At 40.9% G+C, this 23,480-nt stretch overlaps 1 protein-coding gene across 1 annotated transcript in view; it reads left to right on the forward strand.

Moving 5' to 3' along the window:
* The window catches only part of SF3A3 (splicing factor 3a subunit 3), a 731,641-nt gene that overhangs the window by 253,165 nt on the left and 454,996 nt on the right, over positions 1 to 23,480 (forward strand). The window contains exon 8 of the mRNA XM_044083506.1: positions 3,265 to 3,403. Within this exon, the coding sequence (XP_043939441.1) occupies positions 3,265 to 3,403 (139 nt within the window). The remainder of the gene's footprint in view (positions 1 to 3,264; positions 3,404 to 23,480) is intronic.

Genomic DNA, 23,480 nt, shown 5'->3' on the forward strand with positions numbered 1-23,480 from the left:
ATTTCATTTTTTTTTAATTAATATCAAACAAAAAAGCAATGGAGATCTTCCATTCTCTGTTGCCTCCTTTCCATAGCACTGATGTACTGTGTAAGCTTGGGAACATAAGCCCCTATGCACGCTCAGTACATCAAGAAAGCCCCATGATACCGGGAAAAATGCAGAAGAGCACCACAGTGCTATTATACGACATTATTTAAGAAAAAAATATATATATATAAATATATATATATATATATATATATGTGTGTGTGGATCTACTTTGAGTCACTGAAAACTAATTTCAGTGAGTCACATTTCCCTGAATGTGAGCACTGTTGGGCAAATAAATCATATATGTCCTTTTCGCAACTGTAGTGCAATCTTGGAGTTACTATATATAGTTAGGGGGGTATGGGGGCCCAGACCCCCCACCTACTCAGCTTTTATATTTGAAAATCTCATTTCATTGAAAGCTAACAATATATGAAATCAAAAGAAGGTGCTGAGCTACACCAGCCAATGTGGGGGCTGTGGCCCCCACCCCTCAACTATATGTAGTAACTCCAGGATCGCACTACAGTAGGGAAAAGGGCTTATACATTTTATTTGCCCAACAGTACTTAGATTTGGTGAAATGTGATTCCGGGAAGCGAGTTTTCAGTGATTTGAGCTTTCAGCCATTTGGTGTGTGTGTGTGTGTGTTTTGAAATTTAGCGAAATGAGTTTTCAGTGAATCAAAGTAGACCCGTGTGTGTATATGTATATATGTGTGTGTTTATTTATATATATATATATATATATATATATATATATATATATATATATATATATATTTGTAAAGATACTTGACTTTTGCCATTTCTGTTGAATGTGTAAGAAATATTTTTAGCAGTACCATTTAATATAGACATTTTCACATGTGATGTTCATTACACAGTTGTCTACCATGTTATACATGTTTGTCATTGTATGTGGCACAAATATCTGACATTTACATCTTACTACAACAGAATGAAATTTACTTTATATTTCTGCTCCTTCTCAACTCCTGCATAACCATACCACCCACCCGTATTTTGAGCTTCATCATTCATTTCCCCAAAAGTCCTGTCTTTACACATTTTGTGTGTTAAGCACCATAAACAGAATTAGGAGTTCTGCACTTTGCCTCTTGGCTCTTCAGGTTATCCTCATTTGGGCACAGTGAATCTTAGCTCATGTAATCCCTGCACCTATACTTGATACTTCCATTCCTAATCCACTACAACTGCAATTTTACCCATTTCATCACTCTTGTCTCTTTGCTTGATCAGTCTGTCTGTCACTGAACACCCCCTTACTCCTCCTTGTCAGCCATTGTATATGCTGTCTTCACAGGCCATGCCCTTTCCAAGCCTTAGCTGTCATCTTTCTCAGTTCTCCTAGCTAACCGTGGAAGTTCTAGTCTTTCATCTTTAGCGCATCCTCTTCCCAAATAATTTACCCTAGACATCTCTTGCCCCACCCTTCATAGTCGGCGCAATCTCACATTTTCTTCCCCACATCTCAAACACTCTGTAGATGGATGCCATCTTTACAAGTGTTCTGTACCACCTGTGCACCATCATTTTCTGATCAACAAGGCTAGCTTCTATTAACATTTTCATCTTTGCTCTTTTCCTTTCAAAATAGATTCTTCTGCTTATATTAATCCTCTTTACTTCACTGATCCTTCATGTAAAAGCCACGGTGGTACAGCAGTAGCATTGTTGCCTCACAGCAAGAGGTTCTCCTGTTCGATTCTCGGCTGGAGTGCCTTCTCTGTGGAGTCTGCATGTCCTCCCCACGGTCGAGTGGCCTCCAAAAGACATGTGTGAGTGGGCATGCCTTCACTGAAGGTTGGGTGTCGGGCTGGCAACTTGGCACCATTAAAAATCTACTGCCAATCATTACCGGACCAGAGTTCCGCTGTGACGACCCCTAACTGGGAAAAGCCAAAAAGACAAACAACAACTTCACTGATCCTTCATCTTACCAGATGAACACTTGTGCACACATTCCCCATCTGCCTGTAGACTGTATCAGTTCTTCCCTTTTTTTCCCTGGCTCAAAGTCTTTCCTAAAGTTAAGCCTACCTTATTCACTGTTTACATTCCTGTTGCTTTGTGTCCCATATCTTTAATTGGTTTTGCCATTTTTTTTTTAACTTGGTGTGGTTCTTTGTTTCTTAGCAAAAAGTTTCAAGGTGGTGTTTTGTTTGACTGGCAGAAATGCAGGCCGTAAACTACCTTTGCTACTTCTTGGTCTGATTTCTTAACTACCATTTAACTACCTTCATTTTCCTGCTTGGTCCCTTAATAATTTGTTTCTTTTTGCATTCTTTTTTTTTGCTTCTGTTTTGTCCTGTAAGTTGTTGCTTGTTTTTGCATGCTTTTCTTTAGCAAGTGTAAAGCATGCCTGAAATGGGTATTATGATTCTAATTTTGCTTACCCCCCCCCCCTCTTTTTGGTACACCCCAGTTTGATGGGATGATTAAGGCTCTGTCTGAGCTCTTAATGAGCTGCTGCTTTTTGTCACTGATGCAGGCTTTGATACCTTCGACAGCAGTTTGGCTAATGTGTGATTTAACCAGGCAGTGCAGTTGGCTCACCTGTGAAAAAAGGACAGTTGTGTCCAATGGGCTTTACCTAGTTTACAAATGAATGAAACAAACTGCAAAATATGAAAGGTGAAGTAGTGCATGCTGCAGTATGGTAATTGTAAGCACAGTTATGTAAACAAAGGAGCAAAATAAGTGTTAATGACCATAGTTTAAAGTGCACATCACTTCTACAAGATACACTCATGATTGCAAAGCAGAAAGTTTACATTTTCGACAATAGAGGAGTCCCACAGTAGGTATTTGAGAACATGTCTCCATGCAGTTTGCACTTAGCTATGACTTGATCAAAATGCCTTACACAGTAGCACTGTTGCTTGAGTAGTATTGGCTTTCATAATACCTCCATTTATGGTGGTCAGAAAATCAAGACATTGGAAAATTTAGTTTGTAGACTTCTGCAAGTAGCATATTCCAGACCTCTGTAGACAGTAGTGGCAGGGTGAAATGTTCGTATTTTACATGCTATTCCAGTTTCAATATTCCTGAGATTGAAACCCACCACATTACCCTTTGGATTAAATAATGATGTAGTTGTGCTTACAGCTTCGGTGTTTCTTTGTAAATAATCCCTGATAATAATCAGAATGTTCTGCGGTACCTCATTCACTAGAAGTATTTAAAATCTTCATTATTTTGCTAGGTATCTTGAAATGCTTTTGGACTACCTTCAGGAATACTGTGACAGAGTGAAACCATTACTGGATCAGAATGACTTGTTTGGAAGAATACAAGCTGATTTTGAGAAGAAATGGGAAAATGGAATATTTCCAGGCTGGCCGGTAAGCATACGACATGAATCCAGTTTTTAAATGTATTGTATAACTGCAGTAGATGGGATATTTATGTATATTTTTATATTTATTTTAATTTGTTTACTCACCAAACAAAAAGTCTATTGCACTACTGTCACTCTGCCTACCACAAAGTCCAAAGAATACTTTGGTATTTTCAATACTTTATACTTTCAATATTTTACCCTCCTTTTCTTGAGGATGGGTTTTAAAGGTACAATAGCATTAATACCTGGTGGCTTATCCGCCCCAAGTCTTATAATCCATCTAGTTTCTGCACATTCCGTATCATTGAACAAATCACCTCCTCTAACATTAGGAGTAATCATTTGTATTGCCATAAACAGAAATGTATGATTCAGATTCACTCTTACATGTTGAGCTAATGCATTATGTTCATTGGAATGCTTAATATCTGATATATGCTGGAATATCCTTGTCTTGAACATTGTGTTGGTCTTACCCACATAATATGATTCACAATTCTGACACACAGCTAAATACACTAAGCTAAATACACTAAACCTGAAGCTTACTCTACTTGACCTTACTTTTACCCAAAACAATAATGCTGAAATAATCTGCTCCAAAATTCAAATTAACACTACTAAAGCAATAAACATTATAAATAACATCCCTACTTTAGAACAACTTCTTGAACAACTCTCTAATAACCTCCAGGAAACACTATTCCTTGGGGACTTTAACATTGATTGGAAATCTTGTAACAATGCTAACCCTACTTCCCATATAAACCTTTATGGTTTCAAACAACTAATTGATAGTCCCACTAGAATAAATAACAAGAGCAAAAAAGAAACCACCTTAGACTGGATTCTTACAAACTCCCCCCTTCAAACCTACCAAACTGGCATCCTTCCTGATGACCTTAGCGATCACTCCTCACCTATGTCATTAGAGCTAAAACTAATCTAATAGAACACTAAAAAAAATTTAATCCCGAACAGTTTCAAACAGAACTTTCACAATACAACTGGACCTCTAAAACACCTCTCACTTAACAATGCTGTTGAACATTTCAACTCAGCATTCCTTGCAATCTTAAACCAACATGCCCCAAGTCAGCACCCTGGCTAACCTCTAATACTAAACAAAATAGAAACCCAACAGATCATCAAACCTTAAACAATACCAAGAAAGCACCAAAAGAACCAAAAAGTTCTGGTCCACTATCAATAATCTACTTACCCCAGGCAAAGTAGTTACACCCAACCCACAGAATATAGACCCTGATAATCCCTCTAACAAACAACACAACTTCAATACCTTCTTTACTACTTCCATACAAAGTCTAGCTAACCACTTATCTCCTGATGCTTCTCAACTGCTCTTAAATAACATCACCAACTACCTTCTTCCCTTCAACGCTATTGCCTACCCTGTTTCTATCCTAATAAACAGATCCATAAAGTACTTTTCCAGCAATCTGGAAACACACACATCATATACTACACAAAAGAGAGGCAAATCCACTGACCTTCAAACTTTAAGCCCTATAGCACTATTATCTCCACTAGCTAAAATCATGGAAAATGTAATACAAAAACAACTACTTAACCATCTCCTACATAACAACTTACTAGCTAACACTCAACATGGATTTAGACCTTCACATAGTACTACCACACTACTTTCTTTTACCAACACCATCAATATGGTCAACCATACACTTCTTCTACACATTAAAATCCTTGCCCTGATTTTCTCTTCCTTAACCTGGTTTTCATCCTATCTTGAAAACAACAAGCAGTACTATGGAAACTCTCTATCTGCTCTACTACCTATCTCTTTAGGAGTACCTCAAGGATCTATACTAGGCCCACTCTTATTCTCTATCTTTATTAATGATCTCCAATCATCTATCCAAAACACTACCTGTATACAATATGCAGATGATTCTACCATCATTTGCACAGCTTCCACTCAAACTGAACTCCAGTCACTGACACAATCTACCTTTTCGAACAGTGGTTCACAAAAAGATGTCTTCTCCTCAACCCCAAGAAAACAAAACTATTACTATTCTCACCTACCCACAAATCTTCTCCACTAAACTTCACTATTACTGCAAGTGATAATTCCCTCATCTCCCGACTCTACTACCAAACTGCTTGGTGTTACTATTGATAATAATCTTAGCTATGATTTTCATATCAATAACACTATAAAAGCAGTTAATAAAAGATTGTTCACTGTACAGAATTAAACCCTTCCTTACACGGACCACCTTAGCACAATCACATCTTATCTCAACCCTACTATATGCCTCCTCTATTTACACTAATCTCTCTAAAAGCAATCTTAGGAAACTGACTACATCCTACCATAATATAGCTCGTTTTGCCACAGCATCCCAGTATAGAACTCACCATTGTCTAAACTTAAAACACTTACACTGGTTGGAACTTCCTAACAAACTTATCTATCAACAACTCTTAATAACATAACATTCTATATCAACCAGCAAAGACCCTGCTCTTAGTAACCTCTTGACCCCCTATAATAACTTGAAACAACTGCTACAGGTCAAAACAACTAGAATCACAAATTCTGCAGGTAACTGCCTTTTCTCCAACTCAGTAGGCAAATTATGGAATAACCTCCCTCACACATTACCTCTCTAGACTCCTTTCATCTTTTTAAAACAACTTCTTTTACATCTGAACAATTTCTGGCTCTGCTCTTGTACCAATCCAGACTAATCTACTATCTTCACTCTACTATCATATTTCCTCATTTCAAAACTGCAACCTTTCGATGATACATAAATAACTTAATGAATGTATTGTTACTACTGTTCTCATATATATAAAAAAGAATTAATGCCTTTCTCAACACGTAGATAGCACTATATGTTTTTTATTACTGGATCTAGACTAATATGTATGCATTGTTGCTCACTGTCTGTGTCACAGGCATTTATTGTAAATGTTTAATTTCTATAACCTTGTTTCCTCCACTGAAAATGGAAATTATCCAGCTGGACTAGCCCGGTCAACAAATGTAAAATAAATAAAATAAATAAAATAAAAATTCTTTGTTCTACAATTTCCGTATCCCTTAAATGTATATTGTCTACCTGTCCTCGGATGTATAACTGTATGTTCTTGCAGAATATATTGACATGCTCTACACTGATGGCAAGGATATGTTACTTATCTTCCTTGTAAGTAAATTACCCTTCATTAACCTACTATGCAGCCTTGCTCCTCCTAGAACTAAGAGGGTCAAATCTAAAACAGCCCCCTGGCTTTCCAAATAAACTATATCCCTCATGCATATCTGAGATAAGTCGTGGAAACTATACCAAAAATACAAAACACCTAACTTCCTAACCGAATGCAAACAGCTTCGGAATAGAGTTAAAACATTACTTCTGACTGCAAATCCTATTATTCCAAGCTCCAGAGCAATCACAAATCCAACCCTAAGAAATTATGGAGTAGTATCTCTACCTTTCTAACTCCTAGCAGAAAAGAAAACCCTTATCCTGACCCTAGCTCTCCAGATTGTCATAGCCACCATGTTTAACTCCTTCTTCATAGACTCAGTAGCCAAACTCACCACATCCTTCCCTAACAACTTAGTACCCATCTCCATTCCAATCTCCCCAACTCATCTACTTCTCCCTCCAACCCACCCCCCTCTCTTTACCCTTAAACCCATCCCTGTTAACACCATAAAAAAACTCCTCCAAAAGTTAAAGCCATGCTCCAGTGCACCAGATAACTTACCTTCTAACGTCCTCAAGTTAGCTGCAGATGGTATAGATGTTCTTCGTGTTTCACTGTTGCAGTCATCACATTTGGGTTATCTGCCTGCAAGTAGCCCTCAGCCGGCCTGAATACCAGAGTCTTTCTGCGTTGGATGCTGTCTCTTCTTCCATGACGTCAGGTTGTCAGGGGTGTAAAACATGCAGCCGACACCATTACATCAGTTTTTCTTACCGTGCAGTGCCCGAAGCAGAAGCAGTTCGCAAGTGCCGATCGGCCGACTCCTGAAAATTTTTCTTTTCGAGTTTCAGAACCGAAGTCTTTCAAAAAAAAGATAAGTACCCCGTTGGGGATCTTTTTTCTTTCTCCAACCAATATCAGTAAAAGTTAACAATTGTCTTACCTGTGGAAAGCAATTACCTCATAAAGATTTTCATTCGGACTGCATCCCCTGCTTAGGCCCAGACCACAATGTCCCTTGCTGTCGGTTTTGTGCCTTGTTCAACCCCCGAACTGTTAGTCATCGGGCTATATTTGCAGCAAATTATTTTGGTACTTGGTATCCGTACTCCGTAATGGCTTCGGTAAACCATCCAACTACCGTTCTTCTGAAAAAACGTAAGGATAAAGACAGAGACAGACTGCATAGGTCCAAAACTGCCACCAACACTTCCGTTAAGCTAGTCGCCAGTCCACTGGTACTCAGTGAGGCGCTTTTGCAGCCCCTGATACCTGCTACTTCAGATTCTCAGGCCTCTACTGAGACCCATTCGGAGTCAGGTATGCCACGAGATGCTTCTTCGACTATGGAACCTGCGGATGTCTCTACCTTGCATGGGTCCGGAGCCGCTGTGCATACACCGGCTTCTGAGGGTGTATTCAGGCCTACAGACTTGGATTTTAAACCGACGCCATCTTCTTCATCCCAGGCCCATATGCCTAAAAAACAAATGCTTAGAATGGATGAAGACGTTATTACCTTAATTAGGAGAAGCCAGCCTTGCCCCTCTAGGAGACCTAGAACTGATTTTCCTTCTGATTCTTCTGATCAGGAATCTGAAATTTCTGTTTCTTCTGATTACCAAGATTTGCCGTTATCTACCTATGAGGATTCTGATGCAGAGGATTCCATTCCCTCTGCTTCCCTTCCAGAAGATTTTTCTTTTGGTGAAAACTTGCACACTCTTAGGGAGCATTTCCGGTGGGAAAGCCAGGATTACTCTGACTCCAAAAAGAGGATTAGGGAATTCTTACTCCTTCCTCAGCACAGGCATTTAGCTATCCCTCCTATTCTGGACATTGTAGATGATGCTTTCTTGGAATCTAGCCTTTCGCCAGACACTTTACCCCCAGCTCCCAGAAAACCTGACAGGTATTACAGAGTACCTGACTCTCACAAGTTCCTCTTCAAGAATCCTACTGTGGATCCAGAGACCATTTCCCAAGGACCAAAGGGCATTAAGGCTACTGCTGCCAAAAATCCTCAACCTTCTGATAGAGATTCTAGAGCCTTGGACAGATTGGGTAAGAAGTTATACACTTCTGCTACTTTGGCCTTTAAGGATTTAAATTGCCAGTTTCTTATGTTAAAGTACCAGCAGCATATTATGGGACTACTTAAACAGAAAATGATACTGATTCCTGACTGTGCTGAACACAAAGAATTATAGGATTTAATGCATTCTGCAAGACAAGTTGGTAAACATACTTTGCAATGTGGTTTTGACTCAAAGCATCGTGCAGGGCTGGTCTGTACTTAGAAGGCATGTTTAGCTTAAGGAGCAAAACTTGCCAGATCATGTTAAAGCTAAATTACTGGATGCTCCCTTAAACCAAGCCCACCTGTTTGACCACAAAGCAGAAGTAGTCCTCAAAAAGATGGAGGAAAAAAGCTAAATCTATGCAAACTGTTAAAGATTTTCTGCAAGTACAGCCTCCCAGATTTAGTAGGCATTGGTCTTCAAAGAATTGGTCTTTTCCAATCTCTTCCAGGCCTTCTCAGTCCAAACCCAGGAACAGCAGACCCACCTAGGTTACAGTCTCAGGCTATACACAGGCCTAAGCAGTGGGGGGCTCCCACTTCTAAAGCAGGGAGTAGTAAGGTACCCCCTACGGAAAAATGGCACAATGACTTAACCTTAACCCTTCCAAGCCCTGCTCAACTGCCTGCTCCCTTAGGAGGAAAGCTCGCCCTGCATGCAAAAAACTGGACACTCATTACCCAGGACAAATGGGTTTTAAATTGTAGTTTTCCAAGGATACAGATTCCTCTTCCACACCCTACCAACCTCAAACGGTTGGCCAGACCTACCCCCAAATCAGTGGGCAGAGGCCCAACAGCAGGTTCTCTCTCTTCTAAGTATCAGAGCTATTCAGCCTGTCCCAGCAGAACAAAGGGGACAAGGTTTTTATTCAAGACTTTTCCTGGTACCCAGAAAAGACAGCTCATGGTGTCCTATCCTGGACCTCTCTATTCTAAACACCTTTTTTGTAATCCCAGAATTCAAAATGCTAACACTTCAACAGCTGCTTCCTATGCTAGGCAAAGATGCCTGGTTGGCAACCTTAGACTTAAGGGAAGCTTACCTGCACATTCCAATAAAGGAATCTTGCAGGAAATACCTATGCTTCAGGGCAGGCTCCAGGCACTATCCGTTCTCTGCACTTCCCTTTGGCTTATCTACTGCAGCCAGGGTATTCACAAAAGTGCCTAGCTCCAGCTATTGTACTTTGCAGGCTGAGAAAAATTCAGATATACCCACACGTGGACAATTTGTCTGATTCAGGCAGAAAGCAAAGACTTGCTATTAAAACATCTGGCATTCATAAAGAAACTTCTTACCTCGCTGGGGTATACCATAAACAAAATGAAATCTCAACTAGTACTCTGCCAACAGATTGTATTCCCGGGAGCAGGCTGAACACAACTTCCCAGATGGCTTTCCTCACTCCAGAGAAGCAAGTTTATTTGACTGCCTACTTCAAACTATTGGCCACAAAGACCCAGCTATCTGCAAGGAAAATTCTGCAAGCCCTGGGGTTCATGGCCTCTTGCATTCTACTAATTCCATATGCAAGACTGCATATGAAGAAACTACAATGGTATCTAAAAAGCCTATGGTGTCAACATTCTCAGGACCTGGAATCAATGATTCCTGTCATTCTTTGTATAAAGACAGAGTTCCTTCGGTGGGCAGAGGCCTGCTACCACAGCAAGGGGCTCCCTTTCACTCTACCCCCTTCCGCCCAAACCTTAACAACAGATGCATCAGACTATGCATGGGGGGGCTCACTTGGCAGGGAAGTGCATTCAGGGCAAATGGAACCTGAGACAGATGCACCTGCACCTCTCCAATAGCATCCCTCAGTAAGCAGGTGCTAGATGTCATTCTGGAGGCAAAGAGGCCTAGTACTAGAAAATCCTATGCTGAAAAGTGGAAAAGATACTGTTCCTGGAGCCAGACTCAGGGGATGGGCATAACGGTGCCCAGCTTACCTCATATTCTTCAGTACTTAACAGAAATGCTCCACAAGGGCCTATCCTTCTCGTCAATTAAAATTCATGCCTCTGCCATTCCAGCACATTATAATACTGAGCCCACCCCTCTTTTCTCATCCCCTGCTAAAGCAATTCCTTAGAGGGGCCAAAAATTTAAGACCCCCCCAGGAGAGCCCTTACTCCAGCCTAGGACCTTAACTTTGTATTGGAAGACATCACTCTCCCTCCCTTTGAGCCAGCTGCAACTGCGGAGTTGAAATTCCTTTCTTGGAAAACAGCCTTCCTTCTAGCCATCACTTCAGCAAGAAGAGTGTCTGAATTAAGGTCCCTTATGGCAGTGGGAACCCTTCATTATCTTACATGCAGACAGGGTTTCCCTTAGGACCAATTCTTCCTTTATGCCCAAGGTGGTGTCTAGTGTGGCCCTAAATCAGTCCATTCATTTGCCTACTTTTTTCCCTAATCCACAAAACAAAGGAGAACAAATACTGCACTCTCCGGACGTGCACAGACAACTTAGATTTTATTTGGACAGGACTAAGCCTCAGAAAATCTGAACAGCTGCTAGTTGGCTTTGATGCATAATAAGATCATATTCCACTAGGACTGCATCTACCTCTACAGCCTTTCTCAGAGGAGTCCCTACCAAGAACATCCTAGAAGCTGCTACCTGGAGCTCTGTACATACCTTAATCAAGCATTACCGGGTTCCTATCGCGTGATCGAAAATAGTAAAGGCAAACGTGTATTGAGGGAACCCGACTGGTCGAAACGTCGCACGCATAACACAGAAATCGCCGTAGGGAATATTTTCCCTTTACTTCAATGCAGTGCAATCTCGGAGTAGGAATATTTAAGTAGTGGGGGTGTGGGGGGCACAGGGGGCCTTGCCCCCCTGCTTACAGCGTTTAGGTAAGTATATTTTTTATTTTTGGTTTTTAATTATATTTTTGAAATTTCAAACATCGCTCATATGGTGTCGACCATATGGTGTTCGATGTTGGAAACTTTCTAAATATAATATAGACCCGCATTACCACATGCCTAGTTTTTCTAAATCCAGAGCTGGTTTTGCCACTGCAGTCTTGCAGGGCTTAATAGCTGGCCCTAATGCTCTCTAACTTCCTTCTCCCTTCCTTAGCTTTGGGAATCAACCCATACGTGACGACTGCAACAGTGAAACACGAAGAACATAGTACAGTTGTGTAGACTTACCATAAATGTAGATGTTCAGGACTGTTGCAGTCCTGGTTACCCTCCCTCCAGCCCCCTGACTTCTCTTGGCTCTACCTTTCCTTCTTGTTTGGTGTATTTAAGCTTTCTGGTGTATTTGCTTTTTGATGGAGGTGTACCATAACATATAATTGCTTCCCATTGTGGAGGCACCTGACATCTGGAGCAAGAAAAACTGATGTAATGGCATCGGCTGCATGTTTTATACCCCTGACGACCTGAAGTCATGGAAGAAGGGACCACATCCGATGGAAGAATCCAAGACTCTGGTATTCAGGCCAGCTGAGGGCTACCTGCAGGCAGATAACCCAAATGTGATGACTGCAGCAGTGAATACACTCTAACATCTACATTTATGGTAAGTGTACACAACTGTACTTTCTCCCCATCTGTATCCTAATAAATCGTTCCATTCAAAAGTCCTATGTACCCTTCCTCTGGAAAAAAGCCTTTATCATTCCCTTACACAAAGGGGGCAACAATACCGACATCTCCAGTTTCCATCCCATAGCCATTCTCTCCCCTATCTCTAAAATTCTTGAAAAATGTATTCCCCCTGCAACTTTTACCCTACCTTCGTATGTTCATAGGTAGGTACTAGGCTGTTGGCCCTAGGGCCTATATAGGCCTAGCCAAAAAGGTACCCTGGCTTTCGCCACCAAAGAAAATTATTTTCCTGTGCCCCTGTCAAGCAGAGCCACAGAAATGATCCCTGGGGTGAATTTCCTATTTCCCATCCAGTCATCAAGATTTTTCTTGAACAGTGCTAATGAGGAGCTCTGTTTGACATAGTCTGTGCCAGAGTATGGGAAATCTCTGGGACAGGAATCTATCCCTCCAGCATGTTCTGTTTCTTGTGGTGACAAGGTTTAGGTCCCTAGAGCATGTAGCTCGGAGGGATTGAGATTTCTTTAAGTGGAGTATGTCCAACAGCTCTGGGTTTGACATAGCTTTGTATGTTAGGCAGAGATCATCTCTAAGTAGGAGATATATGACTGAGTAAAGCTGGAGTTTTTTGAGACGATCTGCGTAGGGCATCTGTTTGAGGCCAGTAATCCTTTTTGTGGCCTTTCCAGTTGTTGTAGATGTCTTGTGAGGTACATAACCAACCTTTTAGACAACCACCTACTGTCCCCAACACAACACTGTTTCAAACCTGGTCACAGAACCACCACAGCCCTTTTATCCTTCCTTGATGACATAAACCGCACTCGTGACTCAGGCAGTCTTGTTTCTGCCCTTCTTCTAGACCTATCCAAGGCCTTCAACACCATTTTCTTTAGCCTTCTCCTGTCCAAACTCTTGCACCTTAATCTTTTCTCCTCTTCCATCAGCTGGTTTTCCAGTTACCTATCTAATAGACAACAGGCAGTCAAGTGGAAAAACTGTACCTCCTCCTCCCTTGACACTCTGGCAGGTGTTTCCCAAGGTTCTATTCTGGGTCCACTTCTTTTTAACATCTTCATTAACGACTTACATCTTTGCATCCCTAATGCTAAACTGTTCAATATGCAGATGATCCGACCATTATCTGCACTGCCAAATCTCTCCCTGAGCTCTTACATGCAACTCAGACTGCCTTCAACTGCACTGAGACTTGGATGCTAAATAATCATCTAGCCCTCAGTGCATCCAAAACCAAAATCATGCTCTTTACCCCTTCCAAAAATACCAAAATAGACAAAAACTCTTTTTCCATAGTAAGCCAAAACTAACTTCCATCAAAATAGTCCCTCGTACTTAGCTTGTAGGTGCCCTCATCGATGATCAATTAAAGTTTGACATTCACCTTCAAACTAACATTAAGAAAACTCACCAGAAACTTGGAATGCTATATCGCCACCATCGTTAACTTACCCCCCCCCCCAACAAAGCATACCCTCTCTACCACCACCTCTGTTATGTACAGAACTCCCCTCCTCGCCAACATACAAGTAACCCTTAAGACCAAACTGGCATCATGCTATAATAAAATATCTGAGTTTGCCACCAGCTTCAAATCCTCATTTCACCACTGTGATGCCCTATACACCTTAAATTAGCGAGAACTCCCCATCTATCTCACTCACATTCAGCTCTGCACTGCTCAAAAACTCATCTTCAAGCCTTCCCAATGCCCTTCCCTGTCCTCCATCCTCACTATGCATCATCTTGACTGATCACTCAGATCCTTCAATCAGAATGTCCTTGGAGTATACAAACTCTTACGTACTCCTGGGCAACTTCTATTGTCATTTTCCGTTGCACAAAAGTGGACCTCACCCCCCCCATATCCGAACTACCCAGGATCTCTCCACATTCAAGACCCCTGCTCCATTTCTATCTCTCTTCTGCTTGGGAGTGCTCCTGCTCTCACCCCTCCTAACTTCAGCCTTACTTACTCCCTCTCCCTTCATCCTTCTTCCATAATTTCCACTTAACACCAGCCATCCTATTTTTCCACCACCTATAACACTTACGTACACCTACCTTCTTTTTACATTAGATTTTGTAGACATTTGTTTCCTCCCTCAGAATGCTTATCATCTCAAATTGGTGCAGAAGCTACTAGTATCACTATTTTCACAAACCCATTATATACTGTTAAATTATTACACTGTTGCATCTCTGTTACTTTTATATTGTATAACATCTTGTATCATCTTCTGTTGATTTTTTTGCATTGTTAATGTTTGTATTACTTCTGCTTGTTTTATATTTAATATTGTATTAACCTCTGTCGATTTTTGCTTTCTGTGTCTGTACATGGAGCTTTTCTCCCCGGGCCTCCATTGAAAAAGGGCTCATCTCGACTCTGGATTTTTCCAGTTAAACTGCAAATAAATAAATAAACAGACATACTAGTCTGGGCTGGAAATGGTATCTTCACCACCCTTCACAGTCAACAGAGTTATTGTCTGTGAGAAAGAGGAAATTTTAAAGACAAGGTAAAATGCACTTTTTGAAAGTAACTTGTCCCCAAACCAGTAAATATAAACATGCTTATGTCTTTAAATGCCATCTTTTCAGTTCAAGTGCCTGAAAAAGAAGGGTTGAAGGTTCTTTCTTGGTTAAGCAGTCTGTCCATTGATTCTTTGCTTCTGACCACAGAATGTGGTGAATCTTCTCAGAATGACATTTTTATGCTGCTAATATCTTGGCACAGTCTCTTCTCTGAAGTTAAGTGGATTAGGTAGCATCTGTCAGTGAATAGTTGCCACTGATACATGAGATAATAGTAAGTGTAGATATGTATCACCCAAGCAGAGCTCTTAAAACAGAGTCACAGATATTGCGTTATCAGTACCATTTGCTAAGAGACGAGCTTCTTTTGCTAGTTTAGTAAGCGCAGGTGTGTGCAAATCTTTTATGGCTTCCAGTAGATGGGTGAGAATTTTTTTACTGTTAACACTGTAGAATGTTCATTTTGAGTCCCTCCATCAGTCAGATTTCCAGTTGACTTATCAATAAACAGAACTATTTTTATTGTTAATTCTAATTTACTGAACGCATTAAGGATTTTTTTCTGACAGCAGAGCATCTCCCTTCAGGATGCGATGGATGCAGGTTAAGAGTAAGGTCTTGAATATAATCCTTCCTTCAACCTAGGTATAAAGAGAAGGTAGTCGGCCTAATAGCTGTTGTTATTCCGGGGGGGGGGGGGGGTTGTAGTATTGTATCAGCTTATGATGATATCTGATCAGTAGTCCTACTTGTTTTGTAAGGGATGGATTGCATCAGGAGTTTCTGCATATTGGCAAAATACATTGCTGGCTTTTTAGTGGACTTCCCAACTTAGCAAATTCATTTGACTCTTGATTCATGAATCCTGTCTTCAAATGCTAATGCATTTTCAAGATAGAAATAAAGGCATGCATAGAAAATGTGCAGAAGGAAGAAACGGCCATCACTGCTGTGGGTGTAAAGTTTCAGCCACCTCAGTCTTCCATTTTCTAGGGTACAGAATAGCTGAGAGACACCCCAACTCTCAAGAACAACTTCCAGAAAGGTTGTCTTCTCAGATGAAGGGGTCCTGAGCAACCTTCAGATAACCATTGCCAACAGCAGTAGCCCTAAGGCTTTGCCTAATTCTTCCCCTCTGGAGGCAGTTTGGGTTGGGGGGCATCCATACCTTCACCTTTACATTCCTGACTGGAAATTTGTCTCAAAGTACAGGTGGATAAAGACAATAATAGCTAAAGGATACAAGATCCCGTTCCACACAAGGCCTACCCACAGTCTTTGCACTTGGTTGATGCCCCATGCCATCAGACATACAGCAGAGAAAGGAGGTGCACGTGGGCATTGTGCAGTCAGTCCTTCCCAGTTTGTCCAGAGGAATCTGGATGTGCTTTCTGAACTTCAGGACAGCATGCATACTCTCGCATCAAAATTGCAAATTAGTCCAGAAGGCTTATTATTTGTTAAGGGGTAGAAGCCAGACATTACCAGTTATGGACTCGTCCATTTGGATCCCCCACTGTGTTCATAGGGTTTTCGTGAAATGCATGTCTATTGTTGCAGTATGTTGGTCTACAAGGAGTCAAGTCTTCCAATACCTAGATGACGGATTCCTAGCTGCACCCTCTGATTTTTATTGTTCCACTTTCTGCGAATCACAGTCATCCTTGCAAAATCACAACTCAACTCCTTCCAGCTGCTGACATTTATTAGCCACAACTTGGCTTTGGTGACATGCAGAGCACATCTTACAGACAAAATGTACTCCTTACAAGACATGGTATGGATGCTTTGAAATTCTGAAAAGTTTTTTGATGGTCTCTGTCTCAAGCCCCCATGTCTGACAGCTGCAGTTCCAGTGGTACCCCATGCCAGATACCTAATGCAAGTGTAGCAGTGGATAGTACAAGTCCAGTGATCTGAAATTTCAGACTTGGTGTCCTGTCTAATTTGTATTAGAAAATGTTGCAAGGTGTATCTGCAATGCTGGCTCTATCTTTTTAACTTGCCAGATGGGGAACACCTTTCTTTTACCTACTCTCTTGATAGCAGTTACCATGAAAACTTCAGCCTTAGAGTAAGGGAGCCTGACAGTGTTAAGTCTCCTACTACAGACTTTATCCATTTCACACACACACACACACACACACACACACACACACACACACACACACACACACACACACACACACACACTCTATTACTATGGTCTGCTGTGGGAATAGTCCATGACTGTTCTGCGAACACAGTTTGGTCGACGGAACAGCTGATTGGTAGTTGGTTAGGATCACTACAGTATCTAAGGTTGACCCTTCAAAAAAAAAAAACACAGATTACTGGTAGGACTGCCCTGAAGTTAAAACGAGAAAGGGTGATCAGTATGTCCATTTCATCAAAATTGGAAGACTCGTTAAGCTGGTTATAATGAATGCACTGTGTTCCCAACCAGAGTGACGCATTCTTTGAGAAGGTTTACAGATTGCTCATTGATCTTTCATCATTAGATTTTCTTAAATCCTGCTTAATGAACGAATCATTCATTACGCCTTTATGACCCTGGATTACTCACAGTGAGACCTATATTTGGCTAACTTGGTGATGGCCCTGCCTTGACATAGCTCTTCAGTGTAAAAAAAAATTCTTGATTGTGGATCAGGTTATGCGTTTTCTTTCCACTCCATCCAACCCTGTCCCAATCATTTAACTGAGTTTTAAACACTCCTGGCTTTTGTGCCCTACTGTTTCCTTCTGGCCTTATTAGTCTTGTGTGAAAATTAGTAATTTTAGAAATGCGTCATGTGCAGCAGTAAAGTTTATCTATGTAAGGGCTAATTCTCAGTTTGTGATCTCGAAGTCCATTAGAAGAGTAGTTTCTCTTTTGACTGAGAAAAATACTGTCAAGGCACAAATGAGTTTATTTGTGGGCTTCTGGAAAGCCTACTAAATATTGGTGAAGACAACATCAGGCTAGGTATATGTTCCAATCAAAATGTTCACCGTTATAGAGCTTATATAATGTAATACTGTACTTTTGCCTAGTGGGTTGTATTTGTTCCTGGCACTTCATATTAGTCTCCAGTAGAATGACATTTACGACATATTTTTTGTCATTTATTAGAAGTCATCTTTTCAAATTACCTTGGTGAATAAGATGGGGAGATACAAGCTACTCTTGTAGTATTTGCTGTAGTCATCTTTTAACAAATAACTGCTGACAATTTCGGACTTGATCATCCTTTGTCTTGACCAGGCTGACTTTGACATTGTTCCTGACCATCATCACCTTTCCAGTGGAGAGGCTTTACCTTTTAACCAAAGGTTTGTAAGAGCCAATATATTTGGCTTTTCCTGCAGGATTTAAAATGTAAGTAGAGCTTATTTGTTGTTAGCAGTATTTTCTGCAGGATTCAGAATACAAGTAAAGCTAATTTGTTAGCAGTATTAATATTTAAAAGTGCACTCTTTGATTTCCCTACAATATGGTTTGCTAGTATTGATGCCTGAACGATCATGTCCTCTTTATCATTAGGTTGCAGTTACAGGCAGAAACAGTAGGGGGAGAAGGAGGATCAGGCTTCATTTTGATGTTGAATTATCACTTGCTCAGATTAATTTTGGAACAGTTATCAAAAGGCCTGATTTGTGTAAGATACAACATTCACTTGATCACTGCTGCTGTCATCTTAGCTTATATAGGTTGTATCCTGTACAGGCTGTAACAGCCTGCCAGTTTTCCAAGCTTAAAGGCACCTTCCATATGCCCAGATAGTTGACAACTGGAGTAGAACTGTAGAAAATCTGTGGTCTGGCTACCAAGCCCTTCAGAGTTTTCCTGCGGATAAAGAGTGCTCCTCTTGCCAGCTTTCAAGCATTTACAGTTGACTAATGTTTCTTTATTGCTGGGTAAGAAAAAAGAAAAAAAAATGTTGGGAATTTTGTTTGACTGCCACTCAACTTTACTTTAACATCTTCTTAAAAGTATATATATATTTTGTGTGTGTGTGGTAAGCAATTAATGAAACTGTATTTAGGGTCTAGGATGAATGCATGTTTACTGCTTTTCATGGTGTTTTTGTGGCACTTTTCACAGTGCTTACCTGGAAGTCAGTAAGTTTTTGATATTTACTACTTTTACTGACTACTGCTGTCAGTTCATTGCTTCATTCGTTAATAGGCAGTTACTAGGCTTGCAGACAAGGGGACCATTGAGGAGCCTATCCCAAATTCCTATTTGCCCCCACACACTGTCTGCTAAGTAGCTTGAATCAAGGTCACACAGTAGGCAAATGAGGGTTATGGGAATCAAACCCTGTATCAGAGAAATTACAGCTCACAGCTTTAACTCGCTGCACCAACTGCTAATTGATGCCTGGACTTCGAGCTTCACTATAGTCATTACCATGTAATAACTTTGTGGTTCCTGTGTTGTTTTTCTTTCAACTGGGAACAGAAGAAGAACATTTCCAGACAGTCTTTGGCCCTTCACCAGGCTACAGTCTTGCCCAACTGCAGATGGGTGACTGCTGTGGCCATTTCTGGATCCTCAGATCACTCATCATCTTCCTTGATTTCCTCTGGTGTAGACCTTTCAGCCACCATGGACCAAGGGTTACATGCATCCTCTGTGACTGTTGGTCTGTCCTTAGTGGGCATGAGAGAAATCACTCTTTTCAGTCTCTGTGGAAGAAGCAGGAGAGTGCCTCGCTGCCTAACTGGACTGTGATGCCCATTCCCAGGAATGATGCACTTGAAAGGAGCTGTTCTGTTTTTTTTGTGGAAATTCCTATCAAGAAGAAGAATTTTTAGCAGTGATATTCCCCTGTCTCATTTTACTATATACAGGAATGGTTTATTGGACTTGGCTCATGTTTTTGATACCTCTTGTTCTGATTTTGCTAGTAAAAGAAAATGAATTAATTTTCTGATTATTCCCAGTATAATGAACAGGGAAATTAATTTGAGGGAACTTCTGTTTTCCCCATCATCAGACAGACTGATTCTGATGAGAGTGTTTCTTCTGATGGTCCCTTGGAAGAATTTTCTTTTTCTAAAATAATACATAGGATGGACCAGACAAATTGTAAAATTCCTAAGTCAGTCCAGGAATCCCACATTCCCTCTTTCTGGAAAAGAAAATCAAACAACAGCTGGAAAGTCCGCAGAAATACCTCACTAAAAGCATCACAGGCCTAAAGCAGATGCTCTATGCTGACTGTCTAAAAAATACTCCAGCTATACTCTGTGGCATATCGTCTACTCAGAGGCGATCTCTGCTTAAGTCTACAAGGCCATGTCAGACCCTGAACTGTTGGACATGCTCCACTTAAAGAAATCCTAATCCCTCAGAGCCACATGCTCCAGGGATCTAAACCTTGTCATCACAATGAACAAAGCATGCTGGAGGGATAGGTTCCTGACCCAGAGACTCCCCATACTCTGGAATAGACTGTCCATACATGTCAAGCAGAGCGCCTCCTTGGCCCTCTTCAAAAGGAACCTTGACGATTGGATGGGAGATAGGGAATTCACCCCAGGGATCATGTCAGTTGCACTGCTAGACAGGGGTCCAGAAAAGTAAATATTGTGTTAAGAAATATCAAGGGAATTGTTATGGCTAGGCTTGTATAGGCCCTAGGGCCGATAGCCTAGTACCAGCCTATGAACCTATACATTCTCTCTCTACACAAAGGAGGAAATTCAGTAGATATCACAAACTTTAGACATGTAGCAGTCTTTCCCCCTTTGTAAAATATTTGCAAAATGTATTCAGAAACAATTTCTAAACTGTTTCCTGCAGGAAGAACTCCTAACCCCCACACAACACAGTTATCTCCCTCCCGTAGTAGTACTAACACACTGCACTTCTAACCTGTATAGATTCTGTCAGTACAGCTAAAAGTAACCGCAGACTAGTCTCCTTATTTCTAGATTTGTCTAAAGCCTTCAACATAACTTGTCACAGCAAGCTTCTACTACTTTTGTCCTCACTAGGTCTATCTCAGCCCACCCTTCTGTGGTTCAAAAACTGTTTGCCCAGTAGGTATCAGTCAGTAAAATGCTCAGGTGTGTTGAGGTCTAAGGACAGATGAATGAGAGTGGATACTCGGACTGTCTCACTGCCAGCCAAAATGCAGTTAGTGTGTACGTCTTTGGTCCCTTTGCTTTATTAATTTCATCCGGATACGTTCTTCATTGGAGAACCTTCCTCTTACCTTACGTTTTGGAAGAATTGATAGAACTATAGAATACTGGACTGAACTGGAAATAACTGGTAGAAACTGAAATGAGACTGAAATGAATGTCTTAATCTTTTAAATTACCCAGAACTGTGCTGAACAAGTGCCAGTCTCTCCTTTGTGTGTCAAGTCTTTTTGTATTTTTCAGAATAAAACTCTCTAAACACTGTAGTTCGGTTAAGAATGTTTTATTATGTACACTGGAGGACATAAATGCCAACAATATCTGAATCAAATCTTACCGTCTCCAGTAACAGTGCTGATAAACTGAAGTAGACTGAATTATTATGTCCTTAGCTTCTGCACTCCTTTCCTTCTGATTAATATCATTAATGTTCTGGAATGCTGTTATCTGATCTGACTTCTGCGCTCAGTCTTGAGTGTCTGTACTAAACTTCTGAGGACTGCACTGCAATGACTTTCTGATTGTCAGTCTGAGCAAACTAACTGACTGACTCTGAACTATCTCGTAATAATACAAAAAACTTGTAAATGTCTACATGCCTCTTTAACCTTGGTTCCCAAGCCTGTCTGTACTTAATGTACTGCACATTCTGTTAGCATATTTTATTCTTATCAGTATTCTTGACTGAAGATTATGGAAACATTCCTTTCTGTTAAATCTGCAAGTAAAATATAAAATGAAGATATGCAGCTGCTTTAATATGGCTGCATTTCTAGGCCTGTACAAATACTATATTTGTCTAACAAAGTACATTTAATCTTACACGTTTTATTGTTTACAATTTTACATGTCTGCTAGGGGGAGCAAGTGCGAGTTTGGTAGGCAAATTCCATAGAGGGACTTGCATACCGAGTATCTTTTGCATAGGCCCAGAATATGATCACAAATCCTGCTGTATTTGTCAGTCATTCATTCCAAAAATCCTTGGGTCTAAGCTGTCTTCTCTTGACACCTTCCTAGAGATCCAGCGTCTTAAACACCTGACCCAGTCTAAGATGGCTGATTCTGCCTCCTCTGATGTCTCTCTTCTTCTGCAGAAAAAGCTTGAGGCCTCAAACAGATAATCAGTCCAACACTTGTGATTCTGATGTGCCCGCTGAAGTTGCAGAACTGTGGTATGTCAGACTTCTGCTCAGTTTCCTACTAATGAGACTTTCTGAGGCCAGTATTGCTCCATATGCCTTGCAGACTACTTATACGTCCAAGGTACTGTGCCTTATTATTTCAGAAGGACCACATGGTGTTACACAAATTTTAGTTAGGGAAGAGAACCCATGCTGTCTGAGAGGTCAGACAAGGTTTCGAACCTCAGCTGCTAATCCAGGCAGACGTCACACCTAGAAAGAAAAAACAGAAGACTAAGCATGTGCCTTCTCCTTCAGCAGCCAGGGAGAGTGGCTGGACTTTCTGCAAAGGTTGTTTAAAGCAATCATGTCCTTAACACCTCCCTCGTTTAGGTTTTTTCATCTTCTGATGAGAAGCAGGACAATGATTCAGGCCATTCTCTGGACTATTCCTCTCAGATGCATTCCCCAGGGCAAATTTCCTCTGAAGGGTCTCTCTTCCTATTGAGGAAGCTTCTTTGGTGAGACTTTACAGAACATCACAAAACACTTAGACTGGCAGTCTGTTCAGGTCTGTAATGTCCAAAAGCAGTATTACTCCCTCTTGGAGATAGGTACCCTTGCCTCTTCTCTTGTCCCTTCTGTCTTTGATGCTTTCCAGGGTGCTTTTCAGCCCACCTCTTCTGCTCCTCAATCACAACTCCTAGTTCCCAGGAGACTAGACTAGTTTTACAAGGTACGTGATGATCTAAAATATCTACATAAAAGCCCAGTTCCAGACCATTCGGCAGTTCCTCTCTCCAGTTAAACCCTTGCCTCTTCTCTTGTCCCTTCTGTCTTTGATGCTTTCCAGGGTGCTTTTCAGCCCACCTCTTCTGCTCCTCACAACTCCTAGTTCCCAGGAGACTAGACTAGTTTTACAAGGTACGTGATGATCTAAAATATCTACATAAAAGCCCAGTTCCAGACCATTCGGCAATTCCTCTCTCCAGTTAAACCCTGTAAGCTGCTGCTCAGTGCTAATACCCTATCTAAGACAAAGGTAGTAGGGGTATGGGTGGATGGGGAAAGAAAGTTTCCACATCTGCTCCCCTTGCTTTTAGGGCAGTTAATTACCAGACTCAAGTGACTTTGTATTTGATCTCTGTACTGGTGGTCTTGAGCAAAGTTATCTTGGATCCTTCTGTGAAGATAGGTAAAGGCTGCCAGCCTAGCTAGATAGAATTTTGTAGATAATTCTGTCATTTGTAAATATTAATGTAAGCCACAGGCTTGTTCTCTTAAATGTGTAAAGACTGCATTGGCTATTGAACTGCAAAAATGTAACAACAGTGCACTTTGCTGTAAGAAAGCTGTCAAGCATTTCATGACTTGTCTTTGATGTTAAAATTCGG

The sequence above is a fragment of the Protopterus annectens genome, chromosome 1.part1, assembly GCF_019279795.1.
Source record: "Protopterus annectens isolate FY-2018-M chromosome 1.part1, PAN1.0, whole genome shotgun sequence".
Classification (NCBI taxonomy): Eukaryota; Metazoa; Chordata; order Ceratodontiformes; family Protopteridae; genus Protopterus; species Protopterus annectens.